The sequence below is a fragment of the Mixophyes fleayi genome, chromosome 5 (genome assembly GCF_038048845.1).
Source record: "Mixophyes fleayi isolate aMixFle1 chromosome 5, aMixFle1.hap1, whole genome shotgun sequence".
NCBI lineage: Eukaryota > Metazoa > Chordata > Amphibia > Anura > Limnodynastidae > Mixophyes > Mixophyes fleayi.
In genome coordinates, this window is record NC_134406.1 from 146831787 (window position 1) to 146853384 (window position 21598).

Here is a 21598-nt window from a genome sequence, read left to right on the forward strand (position 1 = left end):
TTGGTGCAATACAATATATAAATGAACTGCAACTCATTTCTCATCTTTTATGCAGATTATTCTTTACATTTGTATTTAAAAGTTTAGTTAATTTGTATTGACTGATTATGAAACTGCAACAGAGATTTAGAGATATATTGACTAAACCGTGGGTTTGAAAAAGTGGAGACGTTGCCTGTAGCAACCAATCAGATTCTAGCTGTCATTTTGTAGAAAGTACTAAATATATCCCCTACAATCTAATTGGTTGCCATAGGCAACATGTCCACTTTTGCAAACCCATAGATTAGTAAATATACCCCTTAGAGACTTTTGAATCTTTAAGTAGTTTTCTTTTCTTTAATTTTTGCATGATATTGGGCCACATTTGGAGTTGGAAGCATTTGCGCTCTGAATGTACGAAGAAAACAAACTATACAAAACAGGGTACTTACATGTGTTTATTAAGCTGGATGTATATCGATATTCATCTCGAAACTAGTAGTATTTGCACCTGGCACACGTTAGGCGTATAAGTGTGTATACTTACACCTTCCCCCCTCCATGCAAGGTTCTACAGTATATGCAAGAAACAGTTCTATGGTACAGATCTGCTCCAAAAACAGCACTACAGCGACTCTCTGTATCAGTACATAGAACCCATAACATTGTTGCTACTGCGTTTTCAAAACTTGATTGCAAAACTTAAAACCCATATTTGAAAGAAAGTGCAGAGCGTGCACAAAAGCAATACTAAAATGTACAAAATAATCCTATCACTTTATGAAACTCTTTTTTCCATGGGCATATTCCTTTTGTAGTCTTTCCATTGTTGCATTCTCACCTTCCATTAACTATGGATAAACCTTCCATTAGCGATATCCTTTTATGTTACATTCCCCAACCAGGTGGAGTATATGTCGACCATGACAAGGTGGATAGTTGTATAAATATTTATAGAAACCAATTTTAAACTAAATATGTTTTTATATGGTGTAATTCTTTCTGGGTCAAACAATCCAGTAATGACTTGTTCTTGTTTACTAATGTAGTATTGTTAGAAGAAAAGCATAATATTTATGTACCACATTTTTGCATTATAATATCAACAACATTAATGTATTTAAACTGTTTGTTAAATATTAAACTCTTCAGTTTTATTTATTAAAGTTTGTTCACATGCAGGAATGTTATTGACCATGTATTAGACTGGTAGAGGACAAAATAAAATATTTACAAATCGGTACATAACTTTTAAATGATGCAACTACCAGCTCTATTATTGAATGCTATTCAATAAATGATTCTTTCTCTGTAACCTGCCATCTGCAGTGTTTTAATGGTTGACCAACGGAGATTAACTGAACTATACTTAAGCATAGTGGTAGTTCTCAGCATCCAATTTTGAAATGTGAAAGTTTGGAAAATTCTGTTTGTGGTTTGGACTGGGCAGAAACAGTTTCATAAATAGCAAGACATTTGTTGTTGGTCTCAAGTTTTCACATCAAAGGAAATAAGAGCTAACAAACAGATGAGGGAGTTAAGAGAAATCCCAGCAGTAATGGGAGTGATTCAGTTCTCAGCAGAAAGTTGAAAAAACACAATATCTTTGTAAACGTTACTGTTGTCTTGGCTATTGAAACGTCTTTTTCTCCTTCAGTACAGATATTTATATGGAGTTGTCAGTGTGACGTGAATTCCAGCCCAGTCCATGGTCAGGAAACATGTTTGTTATGAATTGAGTATATAGGTGTTGCTTGTCCAGTGGTTGAGCTCTGAGCCTTAGTAAACTATGCATCTTTTTTGGCCTAAATCGACATAAAAGTATATTTCCTGCAAAATTTAAATAATATATCATACCTCCCAACTTTTTAAGTTGGGAAATTGGGACAACATGTGCATGAGAAGGGGGCATGACCCAAGGGCGGATCCAGAAGTTAATTGTACCGGGGACGATTTAGGGGGGGGCGCCCCCTTTTTGACACCTAAGGCTGCTGACGGCTGCACACTATGTGCAGATCCGTTCAGCAGAGAGAGTCCTGCCCGGCTGCTCTGATTGTTTCAATCAGAGCAGGGGCAGGACTCTCTCCCTAACTCTCTCTGCTGAACGGATCTGCACATAGTGTGCAGCCGCCGGCAGCAAGCACCTGCTACCCCCCCCTGGATCCACCACTGGCATGACCACACATCAAAGGGCATAGCCACATCCCCTCGAGGACATGCCCAGTGTATCCAACTTGCTTTCTTACCCCCGCCCAAAAACACTTTTTGAAAGCAGTGTATACCAGCAGCAGGGGGTGTGGCTCATGTTACCTGGTCTTTTACTATGCTATGCAGAGCAGTCATGACGGGATATACATCCCAGCCGTCTAGCCCCATCTGTAAAAAGCTGTCCCGTTTGGGTGGGACAGAGCCCACAAAATAGGACTGTCCTGTCAAAATCAGGACAGTTGGGAGATATGATATATTCTTCTTCTTCTTCCGTAAGTTACATATAGGGAAAAGTGCACTACGCAGTATAGCAACATATGTAATATGGGCAAAGTTATAAAACATGCTTTTACCTTTCATACAACCCTATAGATGAGCAAGTAATCTATACCAGTATATTGGTAAAGTATTTAAATAACCATGATCTCTAACTAAACAGTGACTGACAGGCATATTTTGCTTTACAGAAATACACAGTGAGGATTGGTTAATTCATACACAGGATCAGGGCCAGTAATGATATGGAAACACAGTCTCCGCTTTTTGACTTGTTTCAGATCCCATCAGGACATCTTCCTAAATATGTGGGGGGAACTTCAGCAGTCTCTAACTGAGTGAGTGAGGAAGTAACAGTCTAATTTTTAGCAGATTTGCAGTGGAATGTCAGGGTAACAGTGAGCTATATATTTTACGTTCATGGTTCATATCATACTTGCCAACTTTGTATTGTTGCCCGCCAGGAGAACCCGGAAGGGGGGAGAGGGGTGGACGGAAGGGTCGGGATACGGTGATTCGCTATGCTTTGACCCCACCCACACAACTTCATTTTGATGTGGGGACAGGGCCAAAATGATGCCATTCACCATGAATCGCGTCATTGAAGCTCCCAACAGGCAGGATGCGGGAGAATTATCTGTTCTCCTGGTACTCCAGGAGAACTACCCTGAATTCGGGAGTCTCCCGGACATTCTGGGTGAGTGGGCCAGTATGGTTCATATTTCTAAATGTAAATTTTTGGGTTTAATGGTCCTTGAGGTGCTTGTTGGTCAACATCTTTTTTATCTTCATTTTATTTAGTTTGAATGTATCATTTTATTTAGTAGACATAGCAAAACTGGCCTAGGAGAAAGGGGAACTGAAATCTTAGCCTGACAATGTGTTTACACTAAATACATCTGTCCAGCATGCTAAATCATAAAGTTGCTAAAAAATTATATATTGTGTTTAGCAAACTTGCCAACTGTCCTGGAATTTCCTGAAGATTCACAAATTTTCGGTAGGTACCCTGGACCTACTGTAGAGCAGGTCATTCTCCAGCATCTGCCATACGGACCTCCATAATATGATTGCATCATATCACTGTGGGGCCTGAGCCAAAATGACGCAATTCGGGGCCCCCACTTTCTCCTTCCTCAGTAGCACTCCTAGTGGGGCACCAGAATAAGTAGGCTAGTAGGGTATTTAGGGTTATTCTCTTAAATTAAATATACTGGGGATTGGGCAATGATATAAGAGAAAGAACACAGACATCTAAATCATTCACTCAAAGGGTCATCACCAGTAGGGGCTGGCTGGGCTGGGGAGCAGGGGAGCATCTGCCACCCGGGCCAGTCCCTTTGTGGGCTACCTTGGGCTAGTTTACTGGGCCACATGTATATTTTTCCCTTTAAAATATTCCTAATAGGCTTCTAAATTGAGTCTTGTCCCCTCGGGCTAAAATTTGCCAGCCCTCCCCTGATCACCAGGCAGTTCTCTGTAAGTGTGAGTGTGAATAACTAAATAGCTGAAGGCACGACTGAAAATGTTCAACTTTACTTTATAAGATTTCTGACTCCTCCTAGGAGCTATGTGACCATGGGCTGTATGCGAGAAGCTAAAATAGGCAACTGCCTCCTGCTAACCAGTAAATCCCTGTTTTTTGTTATGTGCAATTAGTCAAAGTGTGTCTGTGATCTCACTAATGGAGAATGATTTTGTCCTTGTACAGAATCTCCTATGGTCTGCAAATAGCCTGACTTGTAGAACATACACTACCTGCTCTGATGACACATAAAAGTAACACTAATGTATTCTGCAGAGTCACATTTCTGCTCTGCACCATTTAGTAGGATTTACATGAATCCTTACTATTAATGTCAGGCATGTTATAACTTAGTGTGTTTCCAGAGCATGGTAGGAGTTGCAGTGACTAAAGTTACAGTGCATTGGATAGATTTGTTATATATTGGATAATGTACCTCCCACTATAAATGATAAGTATATTATAAGGAGCTCCGTGACCTATAAAGGCACGAGGTTGTAGCATCACTTGTGTCTTTTACCTTTTGCACAGACAAAAAAATATATAAAATTCTGAAAATGCGCATCATAGATAATACATATTTGTACTATATTTTTCTAAGCTGTGTTATAGCTGTATTTTATTCTTTAGCACTTCAGGACTCTTATATTGCTGTATTTTCCCTATTCTGATTTGTTTTAATACTTTGTGTTCTGTCAATCAGTTATTTCAGTTTCAGCCATGACTATATCATTTTAAAGTTGCCATTTTTTTCAGATCACTGAAGCCCATGAAAAGTGATCTGAAAAAAGTACCCATGAAAAGAGATCCTAAAAACATGACTGTGCAGGAGACAACCACAGGCCTACTGTAACAGGCAAAGCCCATTTCAGTGTTGGTAATGTTTTCATTCTGCATTTTTTTTAGACATATATTGGCTCCATCCTTGCTTCTGTCAACCCATACAAGCTGATCCCTGGTTTATATGACCGCAATACTGTAGAGCTGTACAGCAGGCACCACATGGGAGAAATACCTCCTCACATTTTCGCTGTGGCCAATGAATGTTACCGCTGCCTATGGAAGCGCCATGACAACCAATGTGTTCTCATCAGGTAAGTAACAGCCCTATTCTTACAAATATTCCCTCGTTGGCACATTTGGGTGGTGACAATCATAATTCTTAATTAACAGATACATGAAAGTAAACTTGTTTTGTTATGTTTTCAAATATAACTAATGATGAGGGTATCTTAACAATGTATTCCCTGACATATAAGAATGTTTGTTTGTTTCATTTGTTAAAAAAGAAACTTGTTTTTGGTTATGAAGCTATACACAGTAATAGGTCTCATATCCACTGGTGTTTTAAATGTGTTTTTAGCACATCTAATATGCATGTATGCTAGCAGTTTTTATAGACATTCCAATGCATTAAAATGTGGATATGGAAATGGTAGTGTTCCTAAATATGTAACAGAATGCAACAGGGGTAAAAATGCCAATATGTATGGTAACACTAGAAACAATGATTTCCAGTGCTAAACCTTTCTATATATGTTTTCCAAACGTTACAAAAACACGTAGGGGGGATTCAATTGACCGCAAGATATTTTTAACAACGCGTTAAGTCATTTTAACGCTGTTTTTTATAATTTTGAGCGGGTTAACTTTAGCCATGATTCAATTCCATTTTTAATGCTCCGTTTTTTTTCATGAACTGGTCTTTTTGCGTTCCAGTAGAAGGTCTATTGAAAGTATAGGGCGGGTGAGAGCCTGCCGCGTTAAAAGCTATTCAATTGTTTTTTAATGCAGCGTGTTAAACAGGCCAATATGTTATTTTATTTCGCACCTCTTTGGGGTGTGCTAAAAATAAAAAACCTAAGAAAACTATTTGAAATCATGTAATAATGTAAAAAAAAATATAAACTAAGTTGATCAGTAATGCATACATGTTAAAAGTTGATTTTGTTGTAAAAAAATGATGGAAAAAAAACATTAAAAAAATAAAAATCACTAATGAAATATATTTATGTATGTTTCTTGCACAAATATGTATGTACTAATATGTTTTGACATAGTATAGATTCTATATTAAAAAATAGTGAAATAAAAATAAAATCCTAAAGAAATTACTGTAATGTAGATATTATCAAATAGAATGGTTGTGTAATGCAATCTAATGTATGCAAATATATGCCAATCCTTTCTTTTTGTTATACATGACCGCATTAAGCACTCCCCTTCACTCCCCTAAAAACTTGCAAACACCAATGATTAACGCGCGGGGGTAGGGTTACCTCTTTTTCCATTGAATTGCATGAGTTTTAACTTTGCGTTAACGAAAAACGGTCATTATAGCAGTTAAAAAACCTGCGTAGGATTTTGTTTTTTAACGCTGCGGGGAAAAAAATATATCTTGTGGTCAATTGAATTCCCCCCATAAAGCGCATTTAACGCCTGTGGGTAGGTGGTCTTCTTTAAGCAGATGATTTGTGCATGAGATAGAACCAAACAAAACGTGTCATTTAAGGAACTTAAAATGTTGCAGCTTTTTCATAAGTGTCAGGTTATGATACCCAGCAAAATACATGCATTGAGGATCCTATAACATAACATATCAAATTGTATGTATTTAGCCCATAGTGAAATATTTACAAAATACACAGTACTTCATTTGTTTTGATATTGTCATTTACATCAATCTGAGACAAAGTTGTTCATAGTTCTATTTTGCTACCTGAGACAGCAACTAAAATTGATTGATTAATGTGGATTAATACAATCTTCTCCTGTAAAATATAGGGATAGTGAAAGCCACCGAGAAGTTTAGTGACCATATAAAAAAAAAAGGCTACAGGCACAGGTACTTCAAACTCTTATTTAGGGGTTAGTCCCTTTGCAGGAAACCACAGAACCACTCCCAGTAGATGGATTGAGATATCTATAAAAACTATGTATTGAGTGCCTTCCTTACACCTATGTATACAAAGCCTGAGCAGTGATAATTAATAGACTTTGATGGTGAAAGTAGTATCTAATTTCAGATAATTGTGTTATTGATTCATTGTCCACTTGTGAAAAAAAGTATTTCTAACACATCTTTAGGGCAATTCCCAATTTTTCGTATTCAGATACAATTCAAATGATATAATTAAATGTCACTTCACATTCAACATTTCATAAACTGAGCTAATACTATTCTCATCTGCCAACAGAAGCTACTACCTCATATCTCTATTGACAATCAGACAATTAACCCTACTCCTCAAACTCACTGTCTAGGTCTCATCCTTGACTCATAACTCTTCTTTGTATCCCAACATCCAATTTGTATCCAAAATACTGTTACATAAATGTAACTGTGATCTGCAGAATATGCACATATCTCCCACAAGACAATGCAAAAGCTTTATTAATTCAGGGGAATTCAATTCTGAGCAAAGTGCCTCTAGACATCACCGTAATGTGCGGCTACACACATGGTTACTACTCTATGGGGCATATTCAGTTGGCCGTGTTGCTGCCAAAAGTAACTCAACCGTCGCACTATAACCATTCCAACGATAATAGTGCGCGTAATTTTGCGCTGGTTTCTTTCATGCTGGTTTCTGCTCACAGCTCAGGGAGCCGCAAGTAGAAATCAGGGTTAAAATTACTGTATTAATGGTAATATAACTAACACCGCGTTGAGTGCGGCCGGATTGAATTCTCTCCTATGAGGTGAATATGAGGTGGCACTTCGCGATACTTCACTCAGAATTTAATTTCCCTCAAATTACCCCCAAAGTCATTTGCAATTCTTACTAGTCTTCCCCTAACTAGACTTTTATCCCTATTTATTTTGTATGCAGTGGCTAGACCAGGGTTTCCCAAACCCAGTCCTCAGGGCTCCCTAACAGTGCAGGTTTTCCATATCTCCCACAAGACAATGCAAAAGCTTTATTAATTCAGGGGAATTCAATTCTGAGCAAAGTGCCTCTAGACATCACCGTGATGTGCGGCTACACACATGGTTACTACTCTATGGGGCATATTCAGTTGGCCGTGTTGCTGCCAAAAGTAACTCAACCGTCGCACTATAACCATTCCAACGATAATAGTGCGCGTAATTTTGCGCTGGTTTCTTTCATGCTGGTTTCTGCTCACAGCTCAGGGAGCCGCAAGTAGAAATCAGGGTTAAAATTACTGTATTAATGGTAATATAACTAACACCGCGTTGAGTGCGGCCGGATTGAATTCTCTCCTATGAGGTGAATATGAGGTGGCACTTCGCGATACTTCACTCAGAATTTAATTTCCCTCAAATTACCCCCAAAGTCATTTGCAATTCTTACTAGTCTTCCCCTAACTAGACTTTTATCCCTATTTATTTTGTATGCAGTGGCTAGACCAGGGTTTCCCAAACCCAGTCCTCAGGGCTCCCTAACAGTGCAGGTTTTCCATATCTCCCTGCTGGAGCACAGGTGTATTCATTACTGACTGACACATTGTAACAGATCCACAGGTGGTCCTAATTATGTCACATGTGATCCGGAAAACCTGCACTGTTAGGGAGCCCTGAGGACTGGGTTTGAGAAACCCTGCGCTAGACTAATTTTCCTCGTAAATCGTCTCCTACTGTTGCTCCACTCTGTGCGTTATATTTACTAAACTGCGAGTTTGAAAAAGTGGAGATGTTGCCTATAGCATAACTTGAATCTAATTGGTTGCTTTAGGCAACATCTACACTTTTTCAAACCCGCAGTTTAGTAAATATACCACTGTGAGTTCCTACATTCATAGGACGGAATTCAGTTGGCCGCATTATTGACGAAAGTAATGCTGCCTGCACACTATTACCGTTACTAGAGTAAACATGCGCAGTATTACTGTTAGTATGGTAATTTTAACACTGATATTTGCTCGCAGCCGCAAAAATCCAGATTAAAATTACCGTATTAACAGTAATACTTTTAGCCCCGCGTTATTTCTCGAATAACGTGGCCGAATTTAATCGGCCCCATTGTCTGTATTTTCATTAAATTCCAAACCATCCTCTTAACCTCAATTGTCTCCCCTCTACACAGTTCACTTAACCTTAGATTTATTCTGATTTCTCAAACAACCCTCTGATCTCCAAATCAACACTGCTGTGTGACTTAAGCTGGGTACACACTAAAGAAATTTCAACCAACTTTTTATGCCGAGCGATTTTACATGCGATCGATGTTCCGATCGCTCGGTCCATGGACTGCATACACACTAGCCTTGTTTAGGGCGATAAAGGGAAGAACGGACGTCCCTTTAGCGACTTTTTGCAGCCATGTTGTTGTGAGCAATGACTGTAATTTCGTACTCACTGTTGTGGATCGGTCGGAAGTTTATACACACTACACAACGGAAACGAGATTGGAACGAAAATATTAAACGGTACGACCAACCAAATGAGGCGACAATCGTCCATTTGGGCAGACTTTCGACCATCGTGTCACTGCACACACTGACCCGACTTTTGAACGAGCAGTCGTATGTCGGCTAATTTAACCGATTATTGGATGAAAACTGTGTAGTGTGTACCCAACTTAAGTCATATAGCCCCATTAAACACTCTTCCAATTGCAATCTGGCTTTACCAATATGTAGCACTTAAGCTTGTATATGGAACTCTTAGTGTCCCATAGACTGTAAGTTAGTGAGCTGGGAGGGCCCTCTTACCTCTTTGTCCGTCTAGGAATACCCCCAGCCTTATTCTATTGTTTTGTGCATTCCCAAAGGTAGAGCACAGTGGAATATGCTGGAGCTGTATAAATAAATGCTAATCTATAGACAAACAAACAACATGACCACAAGGTCATTGTCATATAGGCAACTTTTCAACCAAGAGTCTAATGCAATATTTATTGCAATTAACATGTGTTATGTATTAGTATTAACAAATGTGTAAATTTGACACTTCCCGCATACAATATAGGTTTCAGATTAAAACTATTTGCTACATAAAAAATGACAACTGCTACATACAGTAGGTTTGCTGGTGGCAGTTCAGTGCTAAGATTGGTTTGTCCTAAAATGCCAAATCTAATGTGTGATTTTATTCCATCAAACTTTTTAGCTGGGAGTCTAAAGTCAGAAGTCTAAAGCACATACCGCCCCCTTGTGGCTCAAAACAAATTTAAATATGTTTATAATTAAGGATAAATTTATTATAGAAGTATTTAAAGCATACAATTTTATTAGCACAATTTGACACAAAGTTAGTGTGTAAAAAAAAATGCAGCCTAATGGTTTTTCAATTACATTTGATAATACCACATACCTTCCAACATTTCACATATAAATAAATCCATGTAGCTGTGCAGTACAACGTAGCAACAAAATATTGTCTAATTTAGACGACTGAATGCCAATTACTAATTGTTTTTTAGTATATTGCTCATTTACAGGTTTGCACTTTGTAAATGACCCCAAAAGAGTTTTATTTGTAATTATGACATTCAATGGAAGGCTGGTTGATGACGTTTTGTGTTCTTACGTGACTTTTTCCTCATCACAGTATTGCAGTGATTACAAAAGAAAGCAACAGCATTGTTTTTCCTTGTAGTTTGCCTTCTGGCGCCAAGCTACAAGACACTGAGCTTTTAATAAGAGATTATTTATTATGACAATACTGAACTTCTCTATTGGCTAAAGCTGTCCAAACGAGTTTACAATAACAGATTGCTTCTATTTGGCCAATTACACAGCCCCTTCTCCTCTCACATTATTCATTCCTCATGAACCACTCTGACTTCTTTTTTTTTCAAAGGCATAACTATGATATTGTACATAAAGCAAAAAGGATGTTATTTGACTTTGTAGCTAAAGCAGGACATATTAATAAGACTGGTTTGGCTGTGGATGTGTTTACAATAGATGCCTAGGGGAAGGACTCTGCCATTGTGTGTTTTTCAGTTTCTTCTTGTAGCTAAAGCAATAAACTTTGCATTGCACAGCACATTGGGTCTATTCAATCTAATATTTGTATAATGTATACAACCTATATAATGTGGGACTGTTTTAATGATTGCAATCACATAGTTCCACTATTATAATTTAATTACACTTTAGCCTGTTGTTGTTTTATGGCATGTCACTAACATGGCTTTAATTAATTTAAAGGCTAATTGCACGCAAGAATAAAATCATATTTTTCAGGGTAATTATATGTATGATATATGTAACAATATGTAATGTCGCTAACATGCCCTCGGAGGACCCTCTGATCTCTCAGGTCCTGTTATTCCTCTAAGAGATGCCCTTTTTTCTCCAAGTGGTGTTTAAGGCCCCTCCCCTATGAAATTCACACTCATAAAGATGGGAAGCTCAGGGTGGAGGGGCATGAATGGTCCTAGAAGTTGCACTAAGCAGGAGAGAGGATCTAACTATGGCAGTCACACATCAAATACATATCAAATACATCCCATTAAGGATATTTCTGGTAGCCATTTTCGTTTGAGCACAAAAAGGGACTAATTAGATAAAAAATAATGTGGTTGTATCTACTCATGTTTACTAAAGCTGGGTACACACTTCAGAAATTTCGACCAACTTTTTATGCCGAGCGATTTTACATGCGATTGATGATCCGATCGCTCGGTCCATGGACTGCATACACACTAGCCTTGTTTAGGACGATAAAGGGAAGAACGGATGTCCCTTTAGCGACTTTTTACAGCCATGTTTTCGTGAGCAATGACTGTAATTTCGTACTCACTGTTGTGGATCGGTCAGAAGTTTATACACACTACACAACGGAAACGATATTGGACCGAAAATATTAAACGGTACGACCAACCAAATGAGGCAACAATCGTCCATTTGGGCAGACTTTCACTGCACACACTGACCCGACTTTTGAACGAGCGGTCGTATGTCGGATGTTTGAGCCGATTATTGGACGAAAACAGTCTAGTGTGTACCCAGCTTTAGCTTTAGACATCACCTATTGCAGTAAAGTCCTTATCATGGCTGCCTATTCTGCTAGAATTTGCAGGGGACTTCCATATTCAGGGCCTGATTAAGGGTCACAGCCGCCCCAGGCTACTACACTAGTTGCCCCCCCCCCCCAGTGTGTGTGTGTAAATAAATTTGTTTTATATATATATATATATATATATATATATATATATATATATATATATATATAGATAGATATATATATAGATATATATCTGTAAATAAAATTGTAAAACATTAATACATAAAACACACTTCATTATGCACTTCCTCTCTTACCTGATCTTGCAGCGTAGACTGCCTGGTGTTCTCCTTTGCTTGTTCTTGGAGTGTTGTCCGTTGGCTGGCTTCTGGAAACTTGGGAGTAAAAAAAATTGCAAAAAATATTGCAAAAATTGTATTATAGTGCAAAATATATGAAAATTATTTACACTCCTATAGTAACATCTACCAGCCCTGTCTATCTAGTATTTAATATTCTAGCGACCGCTGAAACCACAGTCCGCATCAACATCACCGCCACACAATACAGAAATCCTGCCCCCTACAAGCTATTTCATCACCTCCCCACCAATTCATCCCCCCTGTCATTTTTATCAACCCACACCAGACAGTTTATGACCCCACCTATCCAATTCACTAACCCCCCCCCCCCTTAGCCAGTTCCTTACCTCCCCATTGCTTTTTCATTAATCTCCCCTATCCAATTCATAAACCCCCCCTCTAGCCAGTTCATTACCTCCCCATTTTCACTTCATTAATCCCCCCCCCTTTAGCCATTTCATTAACTCCCCCATCCAATTCATATGCCCCCTCTATCCAATTAATAAGCCCCCCCCCCTCTGGCCAGTTCATTAATCCCCATTTTCACTTCATTAATCCCCCCCTCTAGTCAGTTCATTAATCCCCATTTTCACTTCATTAATCCCCCCCTCTAGCCATTTCATTAATCCTCCCATCCAATTCATAAACCCCCCCCTCCAGCCAGTTCATTACCTCACCATTTTCACTCCATTAATCCCCCCTATCCAATCCATACTAGCAGATCATTAATCCCCCCATATCCAATTTATAAGATCCCCCCCCTCCACATCCGATGTGTCACCCCCCTGACATTTAACAAGCACTTACCTTGCTGTCTTCTGTTCTCCTCTGACCAGACGCCGGCGCTTCTGTCATCTTCACACGCAGCTAACAGCATCCGACGCTGTTAGCTGCGGGCGTGCTCTGTGTGATTAGTGTGGTCAAGTGAGATGTGAGATCTCACGTGACCACACTAAGCAATAAACTGATAGGGCAGCTAACAGCGTCGGATGCTGTTAGCTGTGTGATTCGGTACAGGAACATGCGGGACCGCCCCTTTGAGACCAGGGGCGGCCCCATTAGAGGAGAAAGAAGCCGATCACCGGCACTTGAAGAAAAAAAAAAATCAACAAAAAAAAAAACAGCTTGTCAGTGTTCCGTTGCATTACTGATATTTGACAATCCATTATGCAATACTGATATTTACTGCAAATCACCCATCCATCACACTGTGCTGCATTTTAAACAATAGCCTTTCCATGCACAGAGCCACAAATATTTAGCATATGATGAATGGTTCGTTTGTGTGTGTATGTGTATGTATATGTGTATATATATATATATATATATATATATATATATATATATATATATATATATGTATATATATATATACACAAGTTAACCCGTGCATGATACTCATGCATTCTAGTCAAATCAAGCTACTTAAGGTGTTAAAAAGGTTCTTGTCATGCATTTGGGGCTAGGCCAGGCCTCCTCAGGGGAAGAGCGTTACTTCCCGACGTAAGCGCCCTTTTTTAACGTGGTTTTGTCCACATGTCACCACCTCATCATTTTTCTCCATCACCTCATCCTTCATCTTTATCGCCACATCTATCCAGATGTCTATCTAGACACAGGGATCTCTCTCAGCGGTCCTGAGTATCACACTCCTCTCGCTCTGTCACCCCCGGCAACCACCAACCACTCCCCACTGTCACCCCCGGCAACCACCAACCACTCCCAACTGTCACTTCTCCTTCAAGAAATATATATATATATTTTTAAAATCTTTATAAACACTTTTACCAATTAACAAATTAAATTAACAAATTAAAAACATCTTAGTATACCAAATTTCAGCCCTTTCTGAGTTTTTTTTCCACACACACTAAGAATTTAGTAGGTCAGTGTATAACTTCGCCCAGCAGGTAGCGCTGCAGCTTGTTTTGTTTTTTTATACACAGACACACGCCACTAGGCTTTTATATAGTAGATATATATATATATATATATATATATATACGTATAGATTTAAGTAATATGCACCATGTGTTGCACTGATTTTCAGTGGGCCTCATTCATCAAGGAACGCAAGGTGAACATAATGTGCGTTGTTTTTAAAAACACACGTACTTTGGGGATATGTACCTGTTAATAATATTAACATTAAAAAATTAAAAAGTTTTTCAATAAATTTATTTATTGAGATGTTATTAATGTCTACTGTACATAGAATGCACGTTTATAGTTTCTTCTGATTGCAAACACATGCTCTAACATGCATATACTGCCATCATCACTATTAATCAGCACTTACACCAAATCTGTTGCTGGTGTATTTGATACAGAAAAACATAGAGATGCCCACAGCTTGAATCGGACACTGTTGCGTGCACTTGAGTTTAGTACGCCCTTAGTGTACAGTGACTACATGCGTATGTCCATTCCCCTCCCAGTTCCGCCCATGAAATCGTATCCTGTAAGGGTCCTTTGTGCTCGAAGATAAATTGCACGTTGCTGCGTTCACTGCTCCGGTTCTGGGCATGCACATTGTGATTTTACGCAAAATACGGCACATATCTGCATCTGCGTTCTATAATGATTCAGGCCCAATATGTACAAATAATGAAAATTTGATTTGTCAGTACACAAATAATGTTTGAAAAGTTTATATAACTAACAGTAGGTATAGTAATAGACTCCCATTTTACATTCCTGAGTTTACACTTTCCAGGAATTTCCACTGTTTTGCACGGTCTCACGATTTCCTAATGTATTTGAATGGGTCCTTTGCTTTGATTTTACGCTACCCTACACCATGTTTCACCCAAAATAGACAGATTCAGATTTTTATATTGCAATATTGAGTATGTTTTTTTTGTATTAGTGTGAGTATTCAGTACAGTAGAGTAATTCATGTTTTAGTGAAACAAAAGTTACAAAAAACTCTGTATACAATATATACATAGTTGCTTAATATTTTATAATAGATTTCAGGGACTCTGCTGCTGAGTCAGTTCATCTAAGCACGCAACTTGGAGAACTGCACTTATGTTTCTGAATTAAATTATAGCAAAATTTTAGCATTTTCCATACTCCTCTTCAGTAAATATTAAAGTATAAAGGACAGAATAAAAATAGGTGGTAAGAATAAGATTCTTGAAAAATTAGGATATTTTCAGGGGCAAAAACACTCAGTGACAAATCCTGATGTGACGGTTCCCCTGGTGGCCTGGTTTAACACCATATAGAGTCCTTCTTGCTCCGGCTAGCTGGTGGGTACTGTCAAATGATACCAGAGGCCCCCCATCCCTTGAATTAATGGGTGTTTAACGCGGTACATGGATGTGGACGGTAGTGTAGTGTGTGGGGCAGTGCAAATAATTAGAGATGAGCGCACTCGGATTTATGAAATCCGAGCCCACCCGAACATTGCCGATCCGAGTCGGATCCGAGACAGATCCGGGTATTGCCGCCAAATTCAAATCTGAAACTGAGGCTCTGACTCATAATCCCGTTGTCGGATCTCGCGATACTCGGATCCTATAAATTCCCCGCTAGTCGCCGCCATCTTCACTCGGGCATTGATCAGGGTAGAGGGAGGGTGTGTTAGGTGGTCCTCTGTCCTTCTATATCTCGTGCTGTTCAGTTAAGTTCTGTGCTGTTCAGTTAAGTTCTGTGCTGTGCTGTGCTCAGTCCAGTGGTGCTGTGTCCTGTGCTCTGTCCTTCTGAGGTCAGTGGTGCTGCTGGGTCCTGTGCTGTGTCCTGTTCAGTCCAGTGATGCTGTGTCCTGTGCTCTGTGCTTCTAAGGGCATAGTTATTTCCGCAATATTCCCAAGTGTTTAAAAAAATAAAAAAAAGTTATTTAAAAAAAATACAAAAAACGAATTAATTTTTTTTTTAATTACAACAAAATTTGCACAACCAATCCTGCAGTATAAGCCCATTGGTACTGCAATATTACCAAGTTCACACATTCAGCAGTAAAAGTCCAGTGGTTCTGCAATATTACAAAGTTCACATATTCTGCAGTATCAGTCCAGTGGTGCTGTGTCCTGTGCTCTGCCTGCTGAGTTCAGTAGTGCTGCTGGGTCCTGTGCTGTGTCCTGTTCAGTCCAGTGGTGCTGTGCCATGTGCTCTGTGCTTCTAAGGGCATAGTTATTTCCCTATTATTCCCAATTTTTTAAACAATAAAAAAAAAGTTATAAAAAAAATAAAAATAAAAAAAAAAATAAAAAAAATAATTATAACCAAATTTGCAAAACCAATCCAGCAGTATATAAGCCCATTGGTACTGCAATATTACCAAGTTCACACATTCAGCAGTAAAAGTCCAGTGGTACTGCTATTACAAAGTTCACTGATTCAGCAGTGTATAAAACCAGTGGTACTGCTATTACAAAGTTCACTGATTCAGCAGTGTATAAGTCCAGTGGTACTGCTATTACAAAGTTCACTGATTCAGCAGTATAAGTCCAGTGGTACTGCTATTACAAAGTTCACTGATTCAGCAGTATAAGTCCAGTGGTACTGCTATTACAAAGTTCACTGATTCAGCAGTATAAGTCCAGTGCTACTCTCCTGTGCCGCATATAATTTTTAAAGGCTTTGCCGAGTGTGTGTGGCTTAGGGGTACGCTCTCTTGTGCTACATATAATGGAAAACCAAACTTTGGAGGATAAAGTAGGGAAAGATCAAGACCCACTTCCTCCTAATGCTGAAGCTGCTGCCACTAGTCATGACATAGACGATGAAATGCCATCAACGTCGTCTGGCAAGCCTGATGCCCAATCTCCTAGTACAGGGCATGTAAAATCCAAAAAGCCCAAGTTCTCAAAAAATAGCAAAAACAACAAAACAGCAAAGAACTCTGCCTTCTAAACAGATGACATCACAAATCCCCAAGGCGAGTCCAAGGGTGTTGTTGGTTGTGAACCCTGACCTTCCCATCACTGTACGGGAAGAGGTGACTCCATCCAGCATTTGCAACACGCCCTCTGCATATGCTGGAAGGATCACCCACAGTCCAGTTACAGATTTGGCTAATGAAGGTGTGAATGTTGTACACCGGGAGGAGGATATTGATTTAGCTGGCGCTGAGGAGGATGTTGATGATTATGATGCAGACAGATATCAAATTGCCTTTCTCAATTTCTATTTATATTCTAGATTATAAAACGGCTGAAAAGTTTTCTGTTTTACTCCTAGTGGAGAGAGGATCTGATGCAGACAGATACCAAACTGCCTTTGTCCATTTCTTTGTATATTTGAATTTCTAGTTCTACAGTCTATGCAGGCTGCTTTATTTATATTCAATTACAAGTGTAGGGCGGGGGGGGGGGGGGGGGGGGGGGGGGCATAGATAGCTACCAAAGTAACGTGGTCCATGTAATTTAACTTTCTAGCTCCACAGTCTGTGCAGCCTGCTTTTTTTATCTTCAAAGTATTTATATTTACAAGCCTTGCAATCTAAATTAACTAGAGGTAGTGACGTGGTAAAACTCCAAAAGGCAGTTTGGAAGCCCCTGTACAAACTGGCTCTATGTTTTAACTGAGTTGTCCCCCCTCCAGTGTGTACTCGGAAAGAGTTTTTAGTGCAGCGGGGAACCTGGTCAGTGAGCGGCGAAGGAGGTTGCTTCCTCACAACATTGAAAAAATGATGTTTATAAAAATGAATAATCAATTCATCAATGAAGTACAGCACTGCCCTCCAGACAGTACAGAGGGACCTGTGGTTGTGGAGTCCAGCGGGGACGAATTGATAATGTGTGAGGAGGAGGAAGTACACACTGTAGGGGGAGAGGAATCAGAGGTTGAGGATGAGGACGACATCTTTCCTCAGTAGAGCCTGTTTAGTTTGTACAGGGAGAGATGAATTGTTTTATTGGTGTGGGGGCCCAAACAAACCAATCATTTCAGCCACAGTTGTTTGGTAGGCCCTGTCGCTGAAACGATTGGTTTGTTAAAGTGTGCATGTCCTATTTCAACAACATAAGGGTGGGTGGGAGGGCCCAAGGACAATTCCATCTTGCAACTTTTTTTTGGCATTATGTGACCATTCAACAGTCGTTTGCCATGTTCAAATAGTAAAAGAAAATGCCAACAAATTCAATAAATTAAATCAAAAGTTAAATGCCCTGTCATTATTTAAACAAGAGGTTTTGACGTGCTAGAATTAGTGTAGTGTTAAGATGTTATAAACACTACACTTGGAACTTGGAGGAGCTATTGTGGCCCCGGTATCAAATTGGGTACCGGGGCCACCCCACTACGCAGTCCAGATACTTGTTTGGTGGAATTCAGACCAGTTGAGGGTGTATTTATTTTATTGTGGCCCCGGTATCAAATTGGGTACCGGGGCCACCCCACTACGCAGTCCAGATACTTGTTTGGTGGAATTCAGACCAGTTGAGGGTGTATTTATTTTATTGTGGCCCCGGTATCAAATTGGGTACCGGGGCCACCCCACTACGCAGTCCAGATACTTGTTTGGTGGAATTCAGACCAGTTGAGGGTTTTATTATTATATTGTGGGGACCACTCTATACCACACTACCACTCTTTACCACTCTATTTAATACTTTAATTCTATTTAATACTTTAATTCTATTACTAATTGCCATAAAAAGGAACTGCCGCTTCTATTTAATACTTTAATTCTATTAGTAGTTACCATAAAGAGGAACAAAATAAACACATTTTACCAAAAGTATAATATGACTTACAAACACTACACTTGAAAGATGGTGCCTTTAAATGAAAAAGTCAGTCTTCATTGCACGACTATGTGCAACAGGGACAGTTTTTTGGTTTACAAAGTCAACCAATAACACTTCGACCCTGTCTGTCTTTAACATACTTGATGGTATCTCAATGACGAATGGTCTGTACCATGGTTGGAGGAGGTATTGTGGCCCCGGTACCAAATTGGGTACCGGGGCCACTCCACTATGCAGTCCAGATAGAGGTGTATCAGATATTAAACAATTTGACTGTTGCTGTAAAATTTTTAAATAATATTGTGGGGAACACTACACTACGCAGTCCATAAACTTTTTGGGTGGAATTCAGACCCGTGTAGGGTTTTTTAATAATATTGTGGTGACCCACTCCTCTACGCAGTCCAGGTACATTATTGGTGCGAATCATACAAGTTCAGGGTTTTTAATTTATATTGTGGTGACCCACTCCTCTACGCAGTCCAGGTACATTATTGGTGCGCATCATACAAGTTCAGGGTTTTTAATTTATATTGTGGTGACCCACTCCTCTACGCAGTCCAGGTACATGTTTTGGTGTGATTAAGACCAGTTTATGGTTTTCTTATTATATTGTGGAGACCACTCCACTACGCAGTCCAGAAAGATACCTCGTTGCAACGTTTTGGACTAATAACTATATTGTGAGGTGTTCAGAATACACGGTAAATTAGTGGAAATACTTGTTATTGAATGTTATTGAGGTCAATAATAGTGTAGGAGTGAAAATAAGCCCAAAAACTTGATTTTTTTAACTTTTTATGCTTTTTTCAAAAAAAATCCGAATCCAAAACCTTAAATCCGAACCAAAACCTTTCGGCAGGTGTTTTGCGAAACAAATCCGAACCCAAAACATCGAGAAAATCCGGAACCAAAACACAAAACACGAGACCTCAAAAGTCGCCGGTGCACATCCCTACAAATAATGCTAGGTGCCATGCTAGGTACCATGCTAGGTACCAGGCCACCTCAGTTTCAATACAGAAACATCGACTGTATTCTGCTTCTCTTCATCCAATAATTATAATGGTTGCAAAGAAGCTCCTACAGTAGTTCAACAGACACATCACACAAGTTTCTTAGCTCTGCTTAGCTCACCTTGCCAATCTCCATGACCTCCTTCCCAATATCCAGGGACTCTCCTTTAGTGATGTGCTACCATCATCTCATCCAGGGACTTCCCTGCTATGCAGTCTCCATTCCCCATTCCAACTGCACTCCCAAATAGTCACTATGCCCCATGCACAAACCCCAGCTGTCGGTATGTTGGCACTCCAGACTTTTTTACACACTTCCTTGTGGGGCCAATCGATGTCTGCTGTAGTAGATCTTACTTCTGGAGTACCCCTGTAGGTGGGGATCCCCTTGTTCCTTACTGTGGACCTTACACTTACACTGATAGGGATCTCCCCCTCTCTTTATTGCAACTGGACTTCGTGGCAACCACCACGCACCCTCTCCTGAACATTCAGGGGCCTTCGAAGCTTTAGGGAATGCCCCTCTGAAGCCTCCTGTCAAATTGGGTATGGACACCCCCACGGCATCCATGGCACCCGCCACGCACTCCTCTATCTAATGGGGTCCTGGGCTAATGGTGGGGTCTAATCTCCCTAGCAAAGCTCTGCCCACCTGGTGATGTGGCAATCCACGTCACCGGATCTCACAAGGTTCACACCTCTTGTCCTAGTGTCCCTTCCCCCCAGTGACCTCGTCTTCCCTCATCTCTGTAGTAATACAGCCTCTTCATCTCTGTAGTAATACATTCCCCTCATCTCTCTAGTAATACATCCTCCTCATCTCTGTAGTAATACATTCCCCTCATCTACTTCCTCCCCACTTCCCTGCACCGGGGCCCAAAGCTGACTAGTTTCACCTCTGATACCACTCATCTCTGTAGTAATCCTCTGATACCACCCATCTCTGTAGTAATCATCTGATACCACTCATCTCTGTAGTAATCATCTGATACCACTCATCTCTGTAGTAATCATCTGATACCACTCATCTCTGTAGACAAACACAAGGGGACCTGGGAAACTGGGACAGAAATGCTGTTGTAATATTTCTGTCCCGGCATCCTAGGTGCCCTTGTATCTTTTCTGCTTCTAGCAGACTGCAGAAATGCCTTTTGTGGGCCTCATGTGGCTGGTGGGCTTTGCATCAGTGCAATAGGCAAGAAAATAACACATAAATATTTGTAAGGTGATTAACTCAAGAAATAAAGAAAACTATTTGCATTAAAAGCAAATTATTTCACAATAGAACTATCTTTTTTGTTTGTTTTTAACAATGAAAAATATTTATTTTGTATGTGTTTTAGTAGCATAGTGTTTATTTGTTTCAGTGGTGAAAGTGGAGCAGGAAAGACAGAAAGCACAAAGCTCATTTTAAAGTACCTATCCGCAATGAGTCAACATTCCCTGGAAGTCTCCTCAAAAGAAAAGACAGCCAGTGTGGAAAGCGCAATTTTGGAAAGCAGGTAATAATGTCTTCATATTTATGAAGTCCTCCTATCTGGTGACAGGGGACTTGTGATAGATACATGCAGCTCTGGTAGGTTAAGAGAGGATGCAAGTATTTTTTTAGC

General features: G+C 39.7%; 1 protein-coding gene across 1 annotated transcript in view; it reads left to right on the forward strand.

Annotated features, from left to right (window-relative positions):
• MYO10 (myosin X) overlaps nt 1-21598 on the forward strand; it is a 219613-nt gene that overhangs the window by 104980 nt on the left and 93035 nt on the right. The window contains exons 4-5 of the mRNA XM_075212913.1: nt 4898-5085; nt 21356-21490. Of these exons, the coding sequence (XP_075069014.1) occupies nt 4898-5085; nt 21356-21490 (323 nt within the window). The remainder of the gene's footprint in view (nt 1-4897; nt 5086-21355; nt 21491-21598) is intronic.